We start from the raw sequence: 24,770 nt of genomic DNA on the forward strand, positions 1-24,770 counted from the left end.
TTTATTATTCACACAGCTCATAAGACGCCTCGCGCGCAAGCTGTTATTATTCTTATAGCTCGTAAGCCGCAACTCGCGCAAACTTCATTACTATTATAGCTCGTAAGCCGCAACTCGCGCAAGCTTCATTATTATTATAGCTCGTAAGTCGCCTCACGCGCAAGCTTTATTATTCTTATAGCACATAAGTCGCCTCGCGCGCAAACTTTTATTATTCACACAGCTCATAAGACGCCTCGCGCGCAAGCTGTTATTATTCTTATAGCTCGTAAGCCGCAACTCGCGCAAGCTTCATTACTATTATAGCTCGTAAGCCGCAACTCGCGCAAGCTTCATTATTATTATAGCTCGTAAGTCGCCTCACGCGCAAGCTTTATTATTCTTATAGCACATAAGTCGCCTCGCGCGCAAACTTTTATTATTCACACAGCTCATAAGACGCCTCGCGCGCAAGCTGTTATTATTCTTATAGCTCGTAAGCCGCAACTCGCGCAAGCTTCATTACTATTATAGCTCGTAAGCCGCAACTCGCGCAAGCTTCATTATTATTATAGCTCGTAAGTCGCCTCACGCGCAAGCTTTATTATTCTTATAGCACATAAGTCGCCTCGCGCGCAAACTTTTATTATTCACACAGCTCATAAGACGCCTCGCGCGCAAGCTGTTATTATTCTTATAGCTCGTAAGCCGCAACTCGCGCAAGCTTCATTACTATTATAGCTCGTAAGCCGCAACTCGCGCAAGCTTCATTATTATTATAGCTCGTAAGTCGCCTCACGCGCAAGCTTTATTATTCTTATAGCACATAATTCGCCTCGCGCGCAAACTTTTATTATTCACACAGCTCATAAGACGCCTCGCGCAAGCTGTTATTATTCTTATAGCTCGTAAGCCGCAACTCGCGCAAGCTTCATTACTATTATAGCTCGTAAGCCGCAACTCGCGCAAGCTTTATTATTATTATAGCTCGTAAGTCGCCTCACGCGCAAGCTTTATTATTCTTATAGCACATAAGTCGCCTCGCGCGCAAGCTTTATTATTCATGTAGCTCATAAGACGCCTCGCGCGCAAGCTGTTATTATTCTTATAGCTCGTAAGACGCCACGCGCGCAAGCTTTATTATTCATACAGCTCATAAGACGCCTCACGCGCAAGCTGTTATTATTCTTATAGCTCGTAAGACGCCACGCGCGCAAGCTTTATTATTCATACAGCTCGTAAGACGCCACGCGCGCAAGCTTTATTATTCATACAGCTCATAAGACGCCTCGCGCGCAAGCTGTTATTATTCATACAGCTCATAAGACGCCTCGCGCGCAAGCTGTTATTATTCTCATAGCTCGTAAGACGCCTCGCGCGCAAGCATTATTATTCTTATAGCTTGTAAGACGCCACGCGCGCAGGCTTCATTATTCTCATAGATCCATAAGTCGCCTCGCGCGCAGGCTTCGTTATTTTTACAGCTCGTCACCATCATGAAGAAAACCTCCCAAAACTCAAAGACAATAAAGAAAAGGCCAAAGAACAGGGAAAAAACCGCCTCACAGCCTAACACACCTCATAAAGTCCAGCGCTCCACCTAGACGCTTGCGCGTCCAGGAGCAACACTGGACTTGGGGGGGCTTGTAGGGGTATGGTACTAAACCCGGTTTTACGACCCTAAATTTATTATGTTTGGCTTATTTTATTATATGGACTAATATAATGTTATTGGGCTGAGGGGGTTTTGTGGAGGTAACCCTAATTGGGCTAGGCCTATCAGGGTACCATGATGGTGGCCATGAGACTCTCTATATAAGGAGGTCTCCACCTCCTTATTAAGGGGTCATGCTCAATAAGAGCCACCACCACTTTTTGTGTCTGTAAACAAGAGATCCTAAGTTTTTCTTAGCAGTCACCTCCACACACCCGAAAAACCATTGCAGGTCTCAAGCAGGCCGAAGAAGAAGAAGATCAAGACGTGGTTCGTTCATCTCAAAATCCGTGGAAACATCGTCATGGATCAGGTCAGATTCATTTCGTGTTTCGACATGCATCATTGACGTTCGCCCCTTTTGAAATGTGCCTTAATTTATAATAATTGATTGGAGACGCAACACATTAACATGGACGAAAAAAACTGCTTGAAAAAATACCCTCAAACGTTACTTATTGTTGGTAAACAAAAATATACACATTCGGGAGTATCGAAAGTAGATATTCGAATTTGATTCGCGTATAATTTGTTGCATAAGAATATACATTTTGTAAGATAAATAAAGTATAAACTGTAGATAATTCGTGTTTTAATTTCTAGTATGTTTTTCCGTACTATTCTCATTATTAAAATCCAACGTACTAACATACTAGGTTTAATAAAACTAACTTATATATTATAAGGTTATTATTTCCATCCATAACTATAAAAACAAATACCGTAACATCTATCCTTATTATCCACATTCCTACATTCACATTCACAACCTTAACCATATATATATATATATATATATATATATATATATATATATATATATATATATATATATATATATATATATATATATATATATATATATATATATATATATGTTCTTGACTATCAACCCCGGCCTGCTTGTAAATTAATCCCCTCTCTTATCCTCTTTGTTTTTGGTGACAATAATGGAAACAACAACCGTAACGGAGCCGCCTACAGTAACTCGCATCAATGGCAGCCGGCGTCGTTTTCTCCACCACCACCATCACATTCAACCGGAAACCACCATCCTGGTTCCCATTGTCGTCGTCATTTTTCTCCTTGCCATTTCTCTAGCTGTCGTGTTTTTTCGTCGTGACAAGTCTCCAAAACCGAATGGAAGCTCCGTTGGCAGCAAAAGTTGCATGTTCAATGCTCATAGCATCATAACATTTAATGCTACAACAGGTACTTTTTTTTCTTGAAAAAAAAAAGTTATAAATACAATAACATATCTACTTACACCACTCGGTCCTAGTAATTATGCATTTTCGGCTCCTTTTATATATATATATATATATATACACACACACACACTGTACGTGAAATGTAAAATATCATCAAATAACGTAAACTAAACATAAACACGTCACTTAAGTTAATTGAAGTTATAATATAATAATAGTGAAAAACAGTGGATGATTAATTCATTAAAGTATTTATTTATTTATATATATAAATAAATAAAACATTATTTTTAATTATTAGATATGAAGAAGGGATGTATGTATAGAGGAAGCCCATCAGCAACATCTAAAGGGGTTCAAGTATTCACATACAAAGAGCTACAATCGGCAACCGACGACTTCAACCAAACTAATCTCGTCAGTAAGGGCGGTTTCGGGTATGTCTACCGTGGGATGCTGCGCGATGGCACTCTTTCCGCCATTAAAATGCTTCACAGGGAAGGCAAGCAAGGCGAACGCGCATTTCGTCTAGAGGTATTAATTAATTTACTTCAAATTTATTTTGTGTTGAACGAGCCTCTACATATGAGATTTATGTTACATAATTATGATAAAATGACATTAATTTTTAGCTATTTTAAAAAGTTTTTTTTTTGCACCAAAATGTAAGGAACTTCTAAGTTTTTTTTGCATGCTTATGACCGGCAAAAATGTGACGTCACAATGGTTTTTCATTTGTAAAAAGGTTAAACATCACGTAAAGTAAAATGGTATAAAAGTTATTTAATCGAGTCAAGCTTAAACGAGCTTCTTTAATAAACAAGTGCCAAGTCTAATCTCATTATTGGAGCTGAGCTGTCTAAATAATCCTATTATATATACAGTTTTACTAGTTTTTATCCACTGTATTACGGGGTTGTTTTATATTACTCCGTATTTGTTTATAATATTTACTTAACTTTTTTTATTGTATATTGTTTCACAAATAAATGAGATGTTATAACCCGGTTTAAAAGCCATATGGATTTGATTAGACCCAATACATTTTTTTTACTATAAAATTGGTTTTAAAAATTATAAATAGTATATATATCTTTTATATAAATTAGATATTATTTTTAGTATATCCCTACTTTATAAAAATTTTATATCAAATATTTGGTGAGATTAGTTTTTAATTTAATGAGATGTTATAACCCGTTTAAGAAACATCTGGGTTTGATGAGACCAATACCCGTGAATTCGGGTCAAATGCATGAAAAGTCTCTATTTAAAAATCAAGCAAATCTGATGACTTCAAAAAAATGGGGAGCGACCACATCGCGCACATAGGACTTTTATAGTTTCGTTTATATATATATTATAGATTTATTATATTAGTTATATATCTATATAATGATTATTATTATAGGGTAAAGTTAAAATATAAAGGACAACAACAATGAGAAGGGTGAGAAGGAATCCGGTCCATTAATCTAAGAATTGAATAACTAAGATTATTTTAATAAAAAAAATTGATGGAAATGACATGAAGGTAATAACCCACATTTGTTGACTTTCTCTCTTCACATGCAAGACACATGTCAATTTCCCCATCATTTTAAAATGTCCATAACTTTTTTATAAGACATTTTTTTTTAAATTCACCATAATAATAAGCGTTTTTATATATTTAATATGAGTATCATATTGTTATATAAAAATAAAAAAAAAATTAATGGGTTTTTAATTGTGTTTTTTTGTTGTTCATTGTGTCATTGTGTAAAATGTTGTTTCCATTGTGTTTTACGTTTCAATTCATTGTGTTATATATATTCATAATTGTGTCTTACGTTTTAGGTCATTGTGTTATACGAATTCACCATTGTGTCGTTTTAGGTCATTGTGTTATACGTATTCACCATTGTGTTTTACGTTTCAAGTTAATGTGTAACATGTATTAATCATTGTGTTTTATGTATTAGATAATTTGTTGTTATTTTATCGTTAATTTTAAATATTATTATTACACAATGGTGTTATTAGTATTTAAAAAAAACATAATGATGAGTTGAAAGACACAGTGACGAAAAAACACAATGACGAAAAAAGACACAATGATAAACGAAAAGACACAATGGTGTGCGAAAAAGGACATAATGGTGTGCGAAAAGACACAATGACGAAAAAATACACAATGATAAGCGAAAAGACACAATGGTGTGCGAAAAGACACAATTACGAAAAAAGACACAATTATAAGGGAAAAGACACAATGGTGTGAGAAAAAACACAATGACGAAAAAAAAACACAATTACGAAAAAAGACACAATGATAAGCGAAAAGACACAATGGTGTGCGAAAATACATAATGACGAAAAAAGACACAATTATAAGCGAAAAGACACAATGGAGTGCGAAAAGACACAATGGTGTGCGAAAAGACACAATGGCGAAAAAAGACACAATGATAATCGAAAAGACACAATGGTGTGCGAAAACACACAATTATAAGCGAAAAGACACAATGACGAAAAAAGACACAATGATAAGCGAAAAGACACAATGACGAAAAAAGACACAATGATAAGTGAAAAGACACAATGACGAAAAAAGACACAATGATAAGCGAAAAGATACAATGACGAAAAAAGACACAATGATGTGTGAAAAGACACAATGGTGTGCGAAAAAAGACACAATGGTGTGCGAAAAGACACAATGACGTGATATTTATTTTAAATTTTATATAACAAAAATCATACTCATATTAAAGATAAAAAACGCTTGTTATTATGATGATTTTTTTTAAATATCATACGATAAAGTTATAAACGTTCTAAAATGATTGGGGTATTAACATGTGCATTGCATGTGGGGAGAGAAAATTTGTACAATTACCTTTATACCATTTTTCCATTGATCCTCACTTGACACATGTCAATTATTTATGGCTTTTCACACTTCTCATTTTTATTACCCTTTGTAGAATAACTTGACCCCCTATTATTATATAACTAAAATATGATAAAAACAACTAAATAATATATAATATATTATATAGAGTTTATTCTTATATATGTAAACAATAGTTAAAAATGTTAATAATTTAGTCAATTAATCAATAATAAATGAGCTGAGTCTTACGGGTCTCGAGCTTGAAAAACTACTCATGAACTAAACTCAAACAAAAATATGAAATGCAGGTGGATCTATTAACTCGTTTGCATTGCCCATACTTTGTGGATCTGCTTGGATATTGTGCTGATAACCAACACAAGCTTCTGGTATTTGAATACATGCCAAATGGTACTCTTTATGATCACCTCCACCCTATTGATGGTCGACCTCAATTATTAAGTTGGGGAATCCGAATGAGAATCGCACTCGATTGTGCACGAGCCCTCGAGTTCCTCCATGAGCATACCACGCCATCGATCATACACGCTGATTTCAAATCCACCAACATCTTGTTGAATGAAAACTTCAAAGGAAAAGTATCTGATTTTGGGTTGGCCAAGATTGGTTCGGACAAGCTCAATGGCTTGATATCGACCCGTGTTTTGGGAACTACTGGATATTTGGCACCCGAGTGAGTTGTTCGTCTTTTGAGTCGTGGGTTGTATTTTTTTAAACCGGTCTTTTGAGTCATTGGTTAAAACGGGTTCATATCAAAACATATACTTTTAACACGGGCCAAATAAGGTTGGGTTGGGCTGGCTTGAAACATTTAATATTTATAAAAATAGAAATTTTTTGTATTGTTGGTGTGTCAAATATGATGTTTGATGTGTCACATCATTTGTGTGACAATGGCGTAACCAGATTTGAGGTATTCATAGAGGTACTTATTTTTCTATTACTAAGACTGATTTACCTTTTACATTTTTAAAATTTTGACAATGGTAGGTATGCTTCAACTGGAAAACTTACAACTAAGTCAGATGTCTATAGCTACGGAGTTATTTTGCTAGAGCTTTTAACAGGACGCGTACCTATTGACACCAACCGCCCACCCAGGGAGCATGTCCTTGTCTCGTGGGTAAGTTGGTATATTATTCATTTAAATACGTGCTTCCACATTTTCAAAAAAAGCAAAAAGCCCATCTTTTTCCTTGCGCTTTATGCATCTTAAACTTGGTTGATCGCAGGCTCTTCCAAGATTAACGAATAGGGCTGCGGTTGTAGAGATGATTGATCCTAATCTACATGGTCAATTTTCAAGAAAGGACCTAATTCAGGTTAGTTTGGTTTTACTCGTGCTAAATTATGATAAAGTAGAGATGGTAAAATGGTAAAAGGTAGCTTCTTTTACATTAACTGGATCAACCCGCAACCTGTATAAAGAACATAACCCGGCTCATTTTCAACTTTACTTTCAAATTGGCCCGTTTGGCACAACACCTGTAAAACTGACCACAATAAGTAAAGAGATGATCAAATCAAAGTACTTTGTTTCAATTGCAGGTAGCCGCTATTGCAGCAATGTGCGTGCAAACCGCAGCTGATTATCGACCTTTGATGACAGATGTCATTCAGTCGTTGATTCCTATAGTGCACAGCATATCTTTTGGCTGCTCCACGGGTTCTTTCAGGTTTAGTAAACGAATTAGCCCAAGATCATAGGGCCACTTTGGTTGTTAATTTGTATTGTAGTTCATATATTCAGTTATATTCAAATTTCAATACATTAAACGATGCATTGACTAAACTAATCTAAATTACTCGATTCATTACAAAACTGATGTGGCATATTTTCTTGTACACAATAGCAACAGAGTGCGCGAATAAAGACATTAACTAGATTAAACTTCCTAATCACATTATTATTTTGGGTTTTCATGTTCTTTTTGATTATTTTCGGTACCAACTTTCTCCTTGTATTTTGCAAAAGCTGCTGAAAGAGCTGATTTAACGGTTAGATTTGGTTCCTTTTTATCGCGCTTGCTTGAACGCGTTATTTCCTTCTCGTCTTCTTTAGCTTCAGTTGGAGTGAATTGTTGTGCAGATGTTTCAACTGTTGAAGGTTGTTTAGGAACCGTGCGTTTAAATGGCTCGTGAAATGTGTCATACAAACGCTTTACCTGGTCAACAATAATTATTACAAGAACTGATTATTACTGAAAATAAATTAAACATAATAAAAATATAAAAATGCATACTTTACGCTCTCCAATGCCGGGACAATGAGCCAGGTCTTCCATTGAGGCATCCATAATATGAGACAGTGACTGAGAACAATGGTTAAAATGTCAACAAAACAAGATTATTATTATTTTTTCAAAGTTAGTTGTTTTAGCTAAAAATATATTATATAAAGTACCCCAAATGTAGAACCAAGAGTAACCACATCTGTCTTATTGACATGTCGAACTGATGTTAGCGCATGTGAAAGCTGCAAATGCATAATATTAGGACAGTAACAGATGTATAAAAATCAGGTAAAACCCCGTTAAAAATGTTGAATGAAAGTGAAAAAAAAAACACAAAATCGTACCCTTGATAAGTAGTCTGTATCCATTTGGCCTTGAATGAGGTCTGCAGACTTGTTTTCATAAACTTTTATTGTCTCCAAATACCGACCACATTCTTCCAAACTGAAACAATTAATATAAAGAGTTTGGTTAGTTCTCTAAATTTTTAACAAAATAAGATTCTCACAATGATTTTAGTTAGAATTGGGAATTTTCCCAAATGGGTTAAGTCACTCAAAAGTGCATTTTTAATTAATACAACTTACTAATAAGATTAACTAAAATAATACTATTGTAATACTGCTGTATAAAATTTAGATTTGTACATTTACATCATACCTCCAACCACACAAGAGGGTGCAGTCATGAAGTAGAGCTGTTCTTGTGACTTCTAACAGCGGTTTCACAACATCTTCCTAAAACATGAAACAAGAGTGTAAAAACAAATTAAAAGCCACTATACCGTCAAATAGGTATACACTCAAAATAATATAAATTGAATCACTATTATCCAATTTGAATGAAAATGTTATAAATCATAAATAATGGTTGAAAATACGTGAAAGTACAATGACCACTTCAACAACTTTTGCCAAATCAGGTTGCAATGTTGTCAGAAATAAACTATGCTATAATTTATACCGTAGTAATAAATCAAATATTCAGCTGCAGGTATACAGATCTTACAACATCAACATGGCATAGCACAACACGAAGCTTGAAGTTTTTTCCCAATTCCCTTATTCGGTAATATAAGTAATCCGGGTGAAGCAAATGATACCTAAGGCTGCATTTGAAACATCATAATGAATAAATAAGATTAAATAGAAGATAAAGTTCAAATCTTTCCAATAAATAATGTAAAAACAAGTGCATCCAGCTAATTACATACAAACCTTAGATAAAGAGCACATGAATTTTTCCCCAGCATGTAGTCACAAACAATATCTGAAAAAGTCCATTTAACATTTCTTATATGTTTGAGCAAAGGATTCCCCTTCTGCATAAAACATTGATAAAAATTAAGACAAGAAAAACGAACCTATAAAACAGAACAACTTTTTCATTTAAACTGCTTAATGAGATCAGCGATCTACTCAATCTTGAGTCTTGATCATACAAATATATTACTACTTTTCTTCATGAACAATTTATTAAACACATTAAATTGAAAGAGAAAACTAAAGAACTCTATACTCCATATATTCTGTTATTGGAGCATATAAACTACTTATATGCAGTGTTGAAAATGAATCCCAAGAACATGAACACAGAACTTGATCTCAACTAAGATCAACTCTTTCTATTCACTATAACTTTTGAAACACTAAGTGCATACCCCTAACCATCTATTTATATTAAATAACTCCTAAACATACTAGGACTCAAACTCCTAATATCAGTAATTCAAACAGCTTGCAAAACATTCAAAAACTAATAGTAAACAATTTAAACTTTCAAACCCATAACTAAACTCGTTCTAAATACCCCTTTAACTTTCACAGTCCTTCAAAAACGCCCGTTAACTTTCTTGATGACCCGTTTTAAGATTAACTTCTAATATGCATTATATGTAATGTAGGGCTGTAGACGAACCGAAGTAAACCAGACGAGACCTTGTTTGTGTTTGTTTGTTAAGCTTTTACCGTACAAACAGACATTTACCGAACGAAATTCTGTGTCCGTGTTCGTTTGCTAAAGAATTGCGCTTGTTCATGTCCATTCGTAAACGAACGTAACCAAACACAATGAACATATATTAATTTTGGAATGTTAATCATCACTAAATCACCCAAAAATCCCAAAGCGCATCACATAATACTAAAAAAAGCTTAACATAGTCATCATAAACATAATTATATCAAAATAGTAGCCCCTAGCAATAGTAAAAAACGTAAATGAACATTAACCAACGAACCTAAACAAACACATTACCGAAACAGTATTGAACGAAGGCAGCCTCTATTCATGTTCATGTTAGCACAATTATTAACATTTGGTTCATTTAAAGCCCTAACTAAGTATATGTAGTGTGTATGATAAAAGTATCTGACCTGTCTATTACTAACAAGTATCGAATTCCGATTGTTATTATTTGTAGAAGCCGAAGACGGAGGAGTTGAATTTTCCCTTTCCCTAAAACCATAAAAGAGAAAACCCTAATTTAAGAAAACCCTAATTTAAGAAAACCCTAATTTAAGAAAACCGAGATAAGAAATCAAATAAATCCGGTACTACCTTGAAATTGACGGCTGGGATTGAGGCGGAGCGTAAAACTCAGTGTTCTTAATGTAATTAAACGCTTGAGTGAAAGATGAAGGAGAATTGAAGAGAGATTGAACTGCTACTGGGGCTTTTGATTGAATTACTTGTTCGTACGAAGGGATTTTGATGACGAATGAATTTGAATTGTTATTGTTGTTTGGATTTTGATTATCGTTGTTTGCCATTTCCTTTTTATTTTTATGTCTTTCTTCCCTCCACAAATCATTCATTTTTATAGACGCCCTAAGATTATTCAGGTTTCGGGTTATATTTTGTTTTATCGAACCGGTATACCCAACGCGTATTTTAACAAAACCCGAAACCCAATAGGTAACTTCCCGATTAAAACCCGACGGGTTTGGAACGGACTTTCATAATCGGGTATGAATTTAGAAATACTTAAACCCGACCCATTGTCATACCTAGTTTTATGTTATAGGAATCCTACATGTTTGCCGACCCCAAATAAGATTCTGGTCACAAGTTGGAATGTGTATTTTAAAATTCATTGAAATGTCATATATAAAAACACCTGATGTGATTATTCGTTCAAACTCTGCAATAAACACACACGTTACCTAAAAAAATGTTAACTTAAATAGGCATAAAGCTAAACTGTATCAACAAATTGTGTAAACTAAAAAGAAAACGTCAAATCGTCATATTCACAATAGAGAAAATACATCATATATCTACATGCATGCGTACAAACAAAACAGCATATGGGAGGAAAACAACTATACTCTTTTTAACCCAATTACCAAACTAAATGTTGCATCCGGATTTTGGGTTCCAACTTAATCGGGTTCACGTTGTTCCCGTTCCGTCTTAATCGGGTTCGGGTTAATTCTGGTCGGGTTTCGATAAAATTGACACCCCTACTCAAACGTGTTTCTAACTACAAATCTCCCTCAATTTTAATCTTGTTCCTAATGAGTGTATTCGTATCCCACCCTCCTTAAACCATGCTATAAACAATAACTTACGAGGTTTTATAAACACTAACACTAAACTTAAGTGGTCATATGGAAAAGAACCATAGGTATGGAACTTGTTTTCTTTTAAAAAAAAATTCAAGTTTAATTTGAGATATCATAATAATGTATCTGTATAAAAAAAATTTATCAAATAATAATCAAGATTGATAATTGTATATAACAAGGGTTATGACCGTGTGATTGCATTCATGGAGGAAATGAGAGAGAGAGAGTATTAAGATTAAGATGAAGAAGATAAATGATAGAGATGCAATGAGAGAGAGAGTATACATGTGTGGCTGAGGAGAAGAGATGGAAACATAATGTGTGGCTGAGAAGAATGGGATTTCATAAATAGTGGATTCATGAAACTGATAATAAATTGGTTTTTAATATTTATATAATGATCGTTCAATTTAAACAATAACAGGAAACTTCATAACAACTTAACAATTTCAAAACTTAATAGTTATTTATAAATAAAAGGAAAAAAAATTACTTTATTGAAAAACAATAACTTGATTGCTAAAGTTTGAATGATGTGATTCTTGGTTTAAACTTTGTACAATATACATTCTATACCTGGGTTTATATTTGCTAGTCGAGGCGAGGCTTCAATGCAAATAGGGAACTCCAATGGGCAAACCCGAAAGCCAAAAATTTTGTACAACAATGGGATGGATGTTCGGGTATGGAAACCGTTTTAAATAATTTACGGTATGAAACATGTATAGTGTTAGATGATACTTAATTGGACCGATTACCAAAATATGCATGTCTGTTTACTAGCTGAAGAAACGTGGATCGACTTACTAGTAGACGATCAACTTTCCTCGGGTATGAGTATGCTATATCACCGATGGTTTTCCGGAGTATGAATTCTTCCACCTACAAAACGAGCAGCACCGTGAACTTACCCCTCAGAAAGGGACAGAGGGGTCCTCTTTGGGGTAACCGTCCGGTGTGAGAATAAGATATTGTAGGAGAAGATAATAATAATCTGAAAGTGAGTAAGGATTTAGAGTGTATTTTCTTGCTTACCTCCCACTGTGGAGGTGGTGTGGTATTTATAGTGTTAGGGTTTCCAATGATTGGGCTCAGACCCAATTAGGGCCTTTTTGGCCTCCTCCTATTGCTTCGCGCCACGTGTCCTTAGGACACCTGGTGCTTTTTCATTGATTATTCTCTAACCAAGGTATTTCACCTGACCCATGTGCAATCACGTGGTAGCACATGGGTTTTGCTGAGTTGTCTACCTTTCATTGGCAGCTGTCAACATCAGCATATTCTTTATTCCTTAAAGGATACCTTCTGGAAGGTTTTCTGATGAGCACAATCATGGTTGTCCTTATCCTGATTTGGATAAGGACGTGGTTGATTATGTGCATGTGTGATATGCGCCTATCCTGGGGATGCGCGAGGTCTTCTCTTTATTCTCACGCGCAGATGTTTCATGCGCAGATGTGATATGCGCAAGCATATGTAATATGCGTGAGCATATGTGATATGCGCCACGCGCAGATGCGCCACGCGCAGATGTGATATGCGTGAGCATATATGATGCGTGAGCATATGTGATATGCGCCACACGCAGATGCGCCACGCGCAGATGTGATATGCGTGAGCATATATGATGCGTGAGCATATGTGATACGCGTGAGCATATGTGATGCGTGAGCATATGTGATATGCGCCATGCGCATAGGTTTTGGCTTTGTGTCTTCATGACATCCTGATTTCAAGCCTCTTGTCTATATCTTGTGGGTTGACCCGCCCCGCTCGATGTTAAGGCGGGTGCATACCTCTTCAAGCCCCCCCCAATCTAATGTGTGTCTTGTCTCGCGCGAGCGAGGTAAGACAGATATTAGACTTAATAGTTTGCTCTTTAAATAGGGTTTGTCTTTTCTCTTTTTTTTTTTCTCATATGTGCGTTGCGCGAAATTCTATCCTTTTGGTTGAAATGAATCGTCCATGTACGTGGTTGGTTGGTGCTGACATGCGTCAGAGATGGAGACGTTATGTGTCAGACTTTTCGTGTGCTCGAGGTGCTACAGTGGCCTGTCATGTCTCCTCATATAGTGTCAGGAACACGTGTCGCGCTCATGTTGGCCTGCACCTGCGAGTGGGGGCGCGTGAACTCTGATCAGTACCTGTTTCTTTCTCTCTCCTGGGCCTATTAAAGCAAGCCTTCTGAGTGGTTTTTCTTCATCTTCATTGTTATTTCAGAGCTCTTTCTCCTTCAATTTTTATTCCGATTAAGAGCCTTTGTCTTTTGCTTCCAGATTTCTGTGCTTAAAGTAACCGCTGTTTGATTCACCTTTGTATGTCTGATAACCCAGACACCACAATTTCCCCCAGCAAAGGCCGTGTAAAATCATTGGTTATGTCCACTTTGAAGAAGACCGGCAAGGGTAAACGGGCTGCCGAGGCCTCGTCGGAGGAGGTGGGGAAGAGCAAAACAGTGAAGAGATGGGATGAGATTCCCAGCAAACTGAAACAGTCTGATTTCGACAATCTCATCGCCTCTCAGGGTTTTCTCCCTGAGTACAGCTGTCTGCTCCCGGCGGCCGGGCAAACGGCGGCAGATCCGCCCTCCGGCTATATCTCTTTATACTCCCACTTTTTCACTCACTGTAACCTTCGTCTCCCGATGACAAGGTTTATGGGTGCGCTGCTTCCATTTTATGGGATTCACATATCCCAAGTCCATCCTTGTGGACTAGTGCGCATGACTCATTTTGAGTTCATGTGCAAAGCTCAGCGCGAGGAGCCCACTCCTCGGCGCTTTCAATATTTTTACAAGCCAAAAATCCAAGATTCTTGGTTCTCATTCATACCGCGCAGTCAGAAGGTTAAGTGCTGCACTGTTTCCTTCAAAAGCCTTCATGACTGGTCTGAAAAAAATTTTTATATTAAGGCTGGTGTGATTCCCATCCGCATGACCATGCGCGCGATCACTTCTGCGCCCGCGGATGAGAATGTTCTTAAAAACCCAACTGGCACATGGGTTAACAAGTTGACTGCTGAACCATCCCCCGCCAAGAATATTTGCGAGGAGGCGCTGGTGGGGGTTGGTATGAGCAAGAGGTGGACCGACAGCGCGACTGAGCCTGTCATTCAAGTTGATGGCTTAGGTGAGTTATTAGCTCATTGCATTATTTCTGCGCGAATATAATTCGTTTTGCTGATATCATTTGTCTTGTATTATGCAGTAAGCAAGGAATACGTCCACGCCGCCTATGATGAGCATATGGAGGGTGGCTCTGTCGCGCTGGGCGCTGGGGAAGTTGCTTTCCCCGATCGCTTCGATGATATGTTCATCCCTGTTGATTTGGATTTTGCTTTGACAGCGATGCGCCTGGTAAGCCTTTGTACTTATGCTTATGCCTTTAGAATACCAAATTTGGTTAACATTTCTGTTGCACGTATTGTAGATGCGCTCGAGAACTATGAGCTGGAGCTTGCGGAAGAAGAGGTGGAGGAAGAAGCTGAGGCGCCACAACTCAAGCGCAAAGCTAAGGGCAAAACTGGCGCAGGGGCCAGTAAAAAACAGAAGAAAAATGATGCCCCTGTTGCCCAGGATCCTCCTACCCAAGCGAAGGGACTTGAGAAAACCAAGGGATTTACCTCCAAGTTTTCCTCGTCTTCTTTGCCTCGAGGTGTGGGCAATCCTCCTGTCCACACGAGGTATGGTGCTGCCACCTCATCTCTTCACGCGGCGGACAAGGAAAGCGGCGCTGCGCCTGCTGTTTCATCTTCTCCAACAGGTATACTTTGTTTATATTTTGTGGTTTTATGAGCGTGATTCCGATAGAGTTATTAATGAAGCTTTGCTCACTCAAATGTTTGTAGAGCCGGCGACTTTGGTGGCTCAACCTCAGGCGCAGCAAGGTACCGAGGCTGCGCCGAAGGTTGCTTTGAAGTCCCCTGTTTTACCCTTGAAGAGGGGGAAAATGGACTTCATGGCGATGCTCAATTCGCGGACGGCGGTGTGCCAAGGTATTTATTGCGCTTTGATTTTCTGATTTTTTCCTTTAGATCAAGTCATGAATCATTTCTCATTGTTGGTTTTTCATAAGAATTATAGCTGGCACACAAGCTGCTGGCGGCACTGCTGGCGCCGGCGCCATTAGTTCTGCTCCTGCTCCGACAAGCACTGAATCTCCTCTCATTGGGATTACTAAGGAGCAGGAGACTATTTTACGCGCTGATCTAGCGGCGTCAAGGCCTCCCTCACCTCCTCCTGCGCGCAGCCCTCCTCGCGAGACTGTTTTTGATTTTTCCAAGTCGCAGGAGAAAAGACCTGTTACAGAGGATGATGAGGAGGTCAATTTTGAAGATTCCGATGGTGGCCGCGCAAGCCCTGTAGCGCCACGAGATTTCGTGGCGCAGCCTTCTTCTCGTGGGGCTGGCGCTGACTTTTCTGCAGGCTCTCCGCAGGTATAAGTTTGTTTTTTCTCCGCTGTGCGGACTTCCAAATTAGTGTCTAGATAACTAAAACGTTTCTTTTGCGTTGCTTTGTGTTTGCAGGAAGCCGATCACATATACCGCCCGAGATGGAATATTACTGAGGATAGCTCATTTCAATCCATAGGCGTGTGTGAAGACTTCTGGGCTCACTCTGTGCCTCCGGCTGAAAGGAGGTTTCAGGAGGACCGCGCTCGCGTGGACTTGCTCAACGACCACCTTTTTGCTGGGTCTGCGTTCTTTGCTGCCTCCCAAGAGCTTCGCAATGATTATATAAAAGTGCGTGATGCCCTTGTGGAGGCCAAGCAAGAGGCTAAGATTTCTGCTTGGAATCTTTCTGACGCTCGAGAGAGAGCTGAGAAACTCCAAGCAGAACTTAGCGAGAACCGAGCAAGTGCCAACACTGCCTTTGTGAAGCGCGGGCATGAGCTGCAGGCTGCGCGGGAGAAGCTGCAGGCGGCAGAAGCGGATGCGGCCAGTTACGCGCGCCGAGCGCGTGACTTGGAGTTGGAGGCAGAGGCGCGTGATCAAACTCTTGTGCAGGCTATCACTGACAAATCTTTATTAGAGAGTGAGGTTGCGTGCCTGAAGAAAGAGCTCGAAGCTGCGCGAGCAGAAAAGGACGAAGCCTTGGCGGCAGCAGCGTCTGGACGAGAAGAGCTCGATGCTGCGCGAGCGGAAAGGAATGAGGCCTTGGCGGCAGCAGCGTCCGACAGAGAAGAGCTAAAACAGACCAAGGAAACTGTTGAGTTGTTAAACTCTCAGATTCCTGCTCTTGAGACGTCTGTTTCTTCCCTCGCGCAGGATCGCCAATGGCTAGTTTCACAGGGTATGACTTGTTGCGCTTATGCGATGAAATACTCAGACGAGTTTCAGACCCTTGTGATGGATTGCAATGCTGCGTCGCGCTTGGTGGGTCGAGCTTAAGGGTTTAAGGATGGCTATGAATATGGCATGTGAAGAAGAATCCATCCGACTACCCTTATCAGCTCGACGTTGTCTGCGCTGACATGGCCGAGGTGGGGGAGAAGTATATGAATACTCCCATTCCCATCCTTGAGCAGGTATTTTAACCTTAATGAGTTTATCTTGACTTATTTTCCTAATTTTTTGTACTCATACTTTTCCTTGTGACTTGCAGATAGCCGCGCTTGCTGACCAGCCCGATCTCGGCGCGCTATAGAAATTACTTGACGAGTGTGAAGGGACTGGTGGCAGCGATGATGGCGCGGGCAATGCTGCCTCTGCTAGCGGCTCTGGCATGGCCAAAGGACCTACTCCTGACACAATCGTGATAGAAGATGACTCCATTCAAGACGAACAGCTTGATTATGGTAAGTTTGGAGATGACGAGGAGCGGGCTGCGCCAGATGCTGAGGGAGGAGCTAATGATGAGGACGATGAAGAGGCCGATGTTGATATAGAGACTTGAAAAGCCCTTCATGTTTTTTTTTTGTTTGTAGTTTTTATCTCATCATTTTGTAAATTTGTAAACTTCTATGTTTTGGAATGAAATTTTGTTTTTCCCTTATTCGCATCTTGCGCATTCCCAATTCATCTCTTTATATTGCATGTTTATGCTTGTTGAATATAAGATATGCTTACACATTGAAACTTGGACAAGGCTGTAAGGAAATTATTTTATTTAATCCTTGACAATTGTCACATTTCAAGTTATTTTGCAATATTCTGAATATGCTGACACGTGCCTTGGCATTTCATTACTCCTCTTTTGCGCGACATTATCGCGCATTTATTATAGGGAATTATGAATGAGTTTTTTAGCCTTTACGTGTCAGTATGTGTTACTCTGATATCCATTACAATCCCATGCGCGACCTCGACCTGAGACCTTAACAACTATGTTTTGGCATGTGCTTTGCCTTAGCTGTGCTTAGGTATTTTTATGGTCGAGCTGCGCAGCATGTAGGATGGATGTTGTGAGTAATTTGAGCTAAGGCTCGTATTATTGGGCTAAGGCCCTGAGCTAAGGCTCATATTATTGGGCTAAGGCCCTGACGTTTTAGAGTTAAAACTCGTTAACGCGTTTGAGCTTGAAGCTCGCGCATGTATGTTTTACTTCTTTTTATTTTTAGTTTTGATGTCAATACAATGTTGTCATATTGCTCAAAATTAATAAAGGGAAGTGTGAAACATGTATGCAAAAGGTAATAGAACACACATTAAGAGAAAATAGCGCGTATCATTATTCATAATGGCTTAAAAAGCCTTGATTACAAACTTGACAATTTTTACATGAAACATTTTCTAAGCTGCGCTGCGTTCCATGTGCGCGGGATCTTCTTTCCATTTAAATCTTTTAAAGCGTATGCGCCTTTTCCCAATTCTTCCGAGACTTGATAAGGTCCCTCCCAGTTGGGGGACATCTTTCCCGGGGGTATCGCGCGACTAGCTTCATTGTTCCGAAGGACAAAATCATTCTTCTTGAAGTGGCATTCTTTCACGCGCTGATTGTAATATTTTTCTAGTTTTTTCTTGTATTTGGCTTCACTGATGATAGCCGCCTCTCTGCGCCCTTCAAGTAAGTTGAGATCCAACCTCCTTTCTTGCTCGTTGTCTTTTTTACTCATCATGAGCACCCTATAGGATGGGCATCCAATCTCTGCTGGAATCATGGCCTCCGTTCCATAGGTTAGGCTGAACGGGGACTCGCCATTGCTGGTTTTGCTTAATGTCCTGTGCGCCCACAGGACATTAGGTAGCTCCTCGACCCATGCATGGGATTCTCCCTCCAACCTTTTCTTCAGCCCATTCAGCAAGCTTTGGTTCGCGCGCTCCACTTGGCCATTCCCCTGAGGGTGGTATACTGAAGTGAAGACTTGGTTGATGCGCAATTCCTTGAGCCAACTGGATATCTTCCTGTCAGTGAATTGTTTGCCATTGTCGCTCACAATTTCCATTGGCAGGCCAAAACGGCATATGATGTGGCTCCAAATAAATTGCTTCATTGCCTCGGCTGTGATTTTTGCTAGTGGCTTGGCTTCAACCCATTTTGTGAAATAGTCTACTGCCACTACCAAAAACTTTACTCGCCCTTGCGCTTGTGGTAAGGGACCCACAATATCGATTGCCCATTTGTGAAAAGGCCATGCGGAGGTCACCGGAATCAAGTTGTTCTTTGGCCGCATGGTGTTTGGCGCATAGCTCTGACACGCTTTGCATTTTTGGATCTCTTTTAACGCGTCCAAGTACATGCCTGGCCAATAGTAACCTGCGTTCATTGCCTTGGCAACCACCATGCGCGGGCCAGCATGTATTCCACAGATTCCTTCGTGTATCTCTCTGATCACATAGCTTGCTTCCTCGGCATCCAGGCATTTCATGAGCGGCCCGAGATAAGAGCGTCGATATAACGTACCATCAAGCAGTTCGTAGTTCTGCGACTTGTGTCTTATCTTCCTCGCCTGTGCGCGATCGTCCGGTACCTTTCCCTCCTTCAAGAATTCCATTAATGGAGTTATCCATGATGAAGGTGTTGTATGAATTACAAGGACAGACTTCGCTCCCACCGACGGGTTGCTCATTACTTCCACCCTGACATCTTTGCCAAAGTGATCGAAGCTGGTTGATGCCATCTTGCTCAGCGCGTCGGCAGACTTGTTTTCACTGCGCGGAATATGTATGATTCTGAAGAAGTCAAATTGCTCGGTGAGTTTCTTCGCCTGCTCTAAATACAGAGGCATAGTGTTCTCCTTGGCATCATAAAGGCCATTGACATGTGCTGCTACCAAGTATGAATCGACATGAGCCTCTAGCTTTTTAACTCCGAACTTGTGCGCGATGCGCAGACCAGCCAGCAGGGCTTCATACTCAGCTTCATTGTTGGTGCTCTTGAAATCCAACCTGATTGCGTAAGTATACTCGTGATTTTCTGGATCCACCAGTTTGAGGCATGCGCCGGACCCTTCGTTGTTTGAAGCTCCATCAGTGAATAATCTCCAAACATTTTCTTCATTATTGGCTTGCAGAGGGTCTACTTCACGCTGAGCCTCTTCGACTTTTCCTTCAGGGATTTCTGCAATGAAATCAGCTAAAACTTGTCCCTTGATTGCTGGACGAGGTTTGTAGGTGATCGTGTGCTCCCCTAACTCCAGCGCCCATTTTGTCAGCCTTCCTGAGAGCGCGGGACGTCGCAAGACTTGCTGGATGTTGTAATCAGTCAGGACTTCAATGGGATGACCATTGAAATATCTATGAAGCTTGCGCGACGCATGTGTTAGTGGTAAAACTAACTTTTCTATGATGGTGTAGCGCGTCTCAGGATCTGTCAGCACCCGACTTACATAATAGATTGGTGTTTGGATTCCCTTGCGATCCACCAACAACACTGCGCCAATGGCGCGCTCTCCTGCTGACAGGTACAACGTTAGAGTTTCGCCAGGTAGTGGAGCTGTGAGCGCAGGCAGATTTATCAGACATTCTTTTATCTCACTGAAAGCTTGCTCGGCCTCAGGCGTCCACTTGAATTGGCTTTTCTTTAAGCAATTTCTCAATGTGTTAACGAATGGGGTAGATTTGCTTGCATGGTTCGCTAGGAACCTGTTAATTGATACCAATCTACCATTCAACTTTTGAACTTCTTTCATGGTGGATGGTGAGGGCATGTCAAGGATAGCCTCCACCTTCTCTGGGTTCACCTTGAAACCATCCTTGGTGACCATTACACCGAGAAATTTCCCTTCTTCGACGCCGAATGTGCATTTGCTCGGGTTGAGCTTCATGTTTACTTCCTTTAGGCGCCAAAGGGTTTCTTCGATGTCTTTGAGCATTTGTTTTTCCTCCCTGCTTTTAATCACCAAATCATCCACGTAGACTTCTAAGTTTCTTCCAATTTGCTCGTTGAAAACCGCATCCATGAGTCTTTGGTAAGTGGCTCCTGCATTCTTCAAACCAAAGGGCATTTTTGTGTAATAGAAAACACCCTTGTCAGTTCTGAAGGCAGTCTTGTCCTCATCTTGTAGCCATTTGAATTTGGTGATAGCCCTTATAGGCATCCAGGAAACATTTGAGCTTGAATGGCGCCACAGAGTCTACCTTCGCGTCAATGTTTGGGAGGGGGTAACAATCTTTTGGACACGCTTTGTTGAGGTCCTTGAAATCAATGCACATTCTCCATGACCCATTGCTCTTCTTTACCATCACAGGATTGGCTACCCATGTTTGGTATCGTATTGGGCGGATGATATTTGCGCGCAGTAGATCTTCTACTTGCTCATTCATGGCCCTTGCCTTCTCATCCCCCATGACTCTTTTCTTTTGAGCAATTGGCTCTACAGACTTGAATGTGTTGAGAGAATGCTGCGCTAGGTCTCGCGGAACCCCAGTCATATCAGAATGTTGCCACGCGAAGACCGATATATACGTTGTGAGCAATCTTTTCATTCTCACCCTTGTGTCATCTGATATCGTAGCTCCAATTGTGATTGTTTGTTCTGGGAATTTTGGGTTGAGAATCCATTCCTCTGGCGCGTTGTTTGCCATTGGAAGCTTCATTCTCCCTTCTCGCGGTATACTTGTTACTGCGCACAAATGATCTCGGTATACAAATGTTACACCTGTTGGTGTTGGGAACCCCAACGCGCCGTGCGCTGGTGACGGTATGGCGTTGAATTGGGCAATCGTTCCTCTACCCAAGATCATATTATGGCATGAAGTGGTGGGCAAGACCAAGAAGTTGACAATTTCAGCTCGCTTGTGTTTCTCATCCCCCATAGTTAGTTCGAATTGTATCTGACCTAGGGGGTGAATAATTTCATTTGAGACACCCGAGATTGGTGCATTCACAATTTCGAGCCTTGCTTGGTCTGCTGGATCCAACTTCCTGAAACATTGCTCATACATGATGTCTGATTCACTGCCGGTGTCCACCAGGACTTTTGACACCTCATAATGAGCGATGTGTGTAGTAATGACTAGAGGACTGCTGATAGACGGGCCTCCTCTGATTCTCGGGAAGATTACTTGTTGCTCGCGCCAATCCCCTTGGACTTGCGCGCTTCTCTTCCTCGATCTTTGCCCTTGCCTTCCTCCTTCAGCTACACAGATTCTTTTGAATTTTTTACTGGCTGAGGCTCCATCTGGTTGTTCATTCTCTGGTCTTGGGTTTTTCACCAGGTGAGCCAACTTGCCTGATTTCACATCTCTTTCAATCGCATCCTTCAAATGGTGGCATGCATCGGTGTTGTGCCCTGTGGACTTGTGAAACTCACAATACTTGCCACTGTTTGGTGGTCCCTTATGGAGTAATGGCTTGGGGCTTTTAAACTGGACATTCTCTGTGCTTAACACTTGCGAAGGCGTTTTGGTGAGGGGAGTCCATATTCTTGGTAGAGGTCTGTTAGGCTCTCTGCCGCCTTCCCTCTTGTCACCTTCTCCGCGATTACGAATGTCTTTTTGGGGCTGGGGTGAACTTGGTTGCGCTTGCTTTTCTGCGGGAGAATAACTGGTTTGTTGCAACCTAGACCATACAGAGTTTTGTTTGCCCCTCCTTTCATTGTTGCGTGGTGCTTCTGTTTGATGCCCTCTATCTCTTGCTCTGTCTTGGGCAATTTGTTTTTCATTTCGTGTGAAGACTCGCGATGCTTCCATAAGCTTAGCCCAAGTGGTTGGCATGCCATCTCTGCTCACAAGAGCTCTGCGGAGTAGATCACTGCGCGCACCTTGTATAAAGGCCACGCGCAAGAGTTGTTCAGTGATACCTCCAATTGCAAGAGGTTCCTGATTGAAACGAGTTATGTAATCTTCAATGGTTTCATCATTCCTGCGCACGCAGTGCATGATATCATCGAGGTCGCGCGTGTGTCTACGCTGCTGTACAAAGTGAGCCTGGAACTTCTCCAATAGCTCTTCGAACCCATCGATTTGTCCAGTCGGCAAGCTTTCGAACCAGACACGCGCTGCGCCCGTGAGGCAGCGAGCAAACATGTGACACCATGTTGGCATCGTCCAGCTTTCTAGGTTTCCAGTGTTGTAAAAACCTTGTAAGAAATCATCTGGATCTGTTTTACCATCGTACTTGCCTAGACCACTTGGCATCTTGGTTTTGTGTTGAATGGGAGCCTTCGCGATGCGCTCAGTGAATTTTGAATGCTTCACCAAGATGGCTGGCCTATATGGTGTGGTTACGTCCACTTGCCCTCTCGCTTGTGGGTTGTACGGTGTGTATAGATCCAGATCGGCTTTGGCTCCAGGCGCTATGTTCATGTGCGCGCGGAGCTGTGAACCTCTTGCATGAGTATCTCGCGTCTTCCTCATGCTGTGCACCTCTTCCTCATCACTAACATCAGCGTGTTCGGTGTGAACAGAGTGACCATCTTCCGGCGCGCGCCCCCTTTTTGTTGTTCCCTGAATGGTTTGTTTGTCAAATGCGAGCCTTTGTGTTAAGTCAGCTAACTTTTTGTGTTTGACCAGCTCATTGTAATTGTCCATTAAACGCCGTTGTTCGTTTATGAGCCATTCTTTAGGGTCATTGGTTTCAACTTCCGGACCCATTGGTCCTTTTTGTTTTGCACCAGTCATATTTTGGAACGTGAGATCGTCTGGAGGAGTTTCAGTCTGGCTATGAGGTGTTGTGATGAAGGGATAGTTACTGGTGGTGCGCGCAGTATCACGCGGCGCCCTCAGAAACTGCTGTCCCTCATTAACATCCTCAAGCTCATTATCCTCCAGAACTTGATCGCTGTTTCGAACACCGGAAACCATGGTGAAGATTTTCAGAGAGAACTGATGAGATAGTGGTTTTGTTGCCGTTGTAACAGGTGATAGCGCCAATGAAGAAACGTGGATCGACTTACTAGTAGACGATCAACTTTCCTCGGGTATGAGTATGCTATATCACCGATGGTTTTCCGGAGTATGAATTCTTCCACCTACAAAACGAGCAGCACCGTGAACTTACCCCTCAGAAAGGGACAGAGGGGTCCTCTTTGGGGTAACCCTCCGGTGTGAGAATAAGATATTGTAGGAGAAGATAATAATAATCTGAAAGTGAGTAAGGATTTAGAGTGTATTTTCTTGCTTACCTCCCACTGTGGAGGTGGTGTGGTATTTATAGTGTTAGGGTTTCCAATGATTGGGCTCAGACCCAATTAGGGCCTTTTTGGCCTCCTCCTATTGCTTCGCGCCACGTGTCCTTAGGACACCTGGTGCTTTTTCATTGATTATTCTCTGACCAAGGTATTTCACCTGACCCATGTGCAATCACGTGGTAGCACATGGGTTTTGCTGAGTTGTCTACCTTTCATTGGCAGCTGTCAACATCAGCATATTCTTTATTCCTTAAAGGATACCTTCTGGAAGGTTGTCTGATGAGCACAATCATGGTTGTCCTTATCCTGATTTGGATAAGGACGTGGTTGATTATGTGCATGTGTGATATGCGCCTATCCTAGGGATGCGCGAGGTCTTCTCTTTATTCTCACGCGCAGATGTTTCATGCGCAGATGTGATATGCGCAAGCATATGTAATATGCGTGAGCATATGTGATATGCGCCACGCGCAGACGCGCCACGCGCAGATGTGATATGCGTGAGCATATATGATGCGTGAGCATATGTGATATGCGCCACACGCAGATGCGCCACGCGCAGATGTGATATGCGTGAGCATATGTGATATGCGCCACACGCAGATGCGCCACGCGCAGATGTGATATGCGTGAGCATATATGATGCGTGAGCATA

General features: G+C 40.7%; 1 protein-coding gene and 1 pseudogene across 2 annotated transcripts; one reads left to right on the forward strand and one right to left on the reverse strand.

Moving 5' to 3' along the window:
* The first annotated feature begins 2,571 nt into the window (after window positions 1-2,571).
* Window positions 2,572-7,677, forward strand: LOC143626925 (putative serine/threonine-protein kinase PBL7). Its single transcript, XM_077096854.1, has 6 exons — window positions 2,572-2,905; window positions 3,206-3,438; window positions 6,091-6,476; window positions 6,794-6,926; window positions 7,036-7,125; window positions 7,352-7,677. The coding sequence occupies exons 1-6, from the start codon at window positions 2,644-2,646 to the stop codon at window positions 7,508-7,510; spliced, it is 1,263 nt and encodes a 420-aa protein (XP_076952969.1). The 5' UTR covers window positions 2,572-2,643; the 3' UTR covers window positions 7,511-7,677.
* On the reverse strand, window positions 7,563-10,808 carry LOC143626926 (DNA excision repair protein ERCC-1-like; annotated as a pseudogene). Its single transcript, XR_013152511.1, has 9 exons — window positions 10,594-10,808; window positions 10,413-10,494; window positions 9,255-9,358; window positions 9,046-9,145; window positions 8,698-8,774; window positions 8,382-8,481; window positions 8,208-8,279; window positions 8,047-8,115; window positions 7,563-7,968 (listed from the first exon to the last, which is right to left on the reverse strand). The product of XR_013152511.1 is annotated as a DNA excision repair protein ERCC-1-like (transcript).
* Window positions 10,809-24,770: the final 13,962 nt, after the last annotated feature.

The sequence above is a fragment of the Bidens hawaiensis genome, unplaced genomic scaffold (genome assembly GCF_021521415.1).
Source record: "Bidens hawaiensis isolate Kalapana, Puna unplaced genomic scaffold, B.hawaiensis_p1.1 tig00004539_1, whole genome shotgun sequence".
Lineage (NCBI taxonomy): Eukaryota > Viridiplantae > Streptophyta > Magnoliopsida > Asterales > Asteraceae > Bidens > Bidens hawaiensis.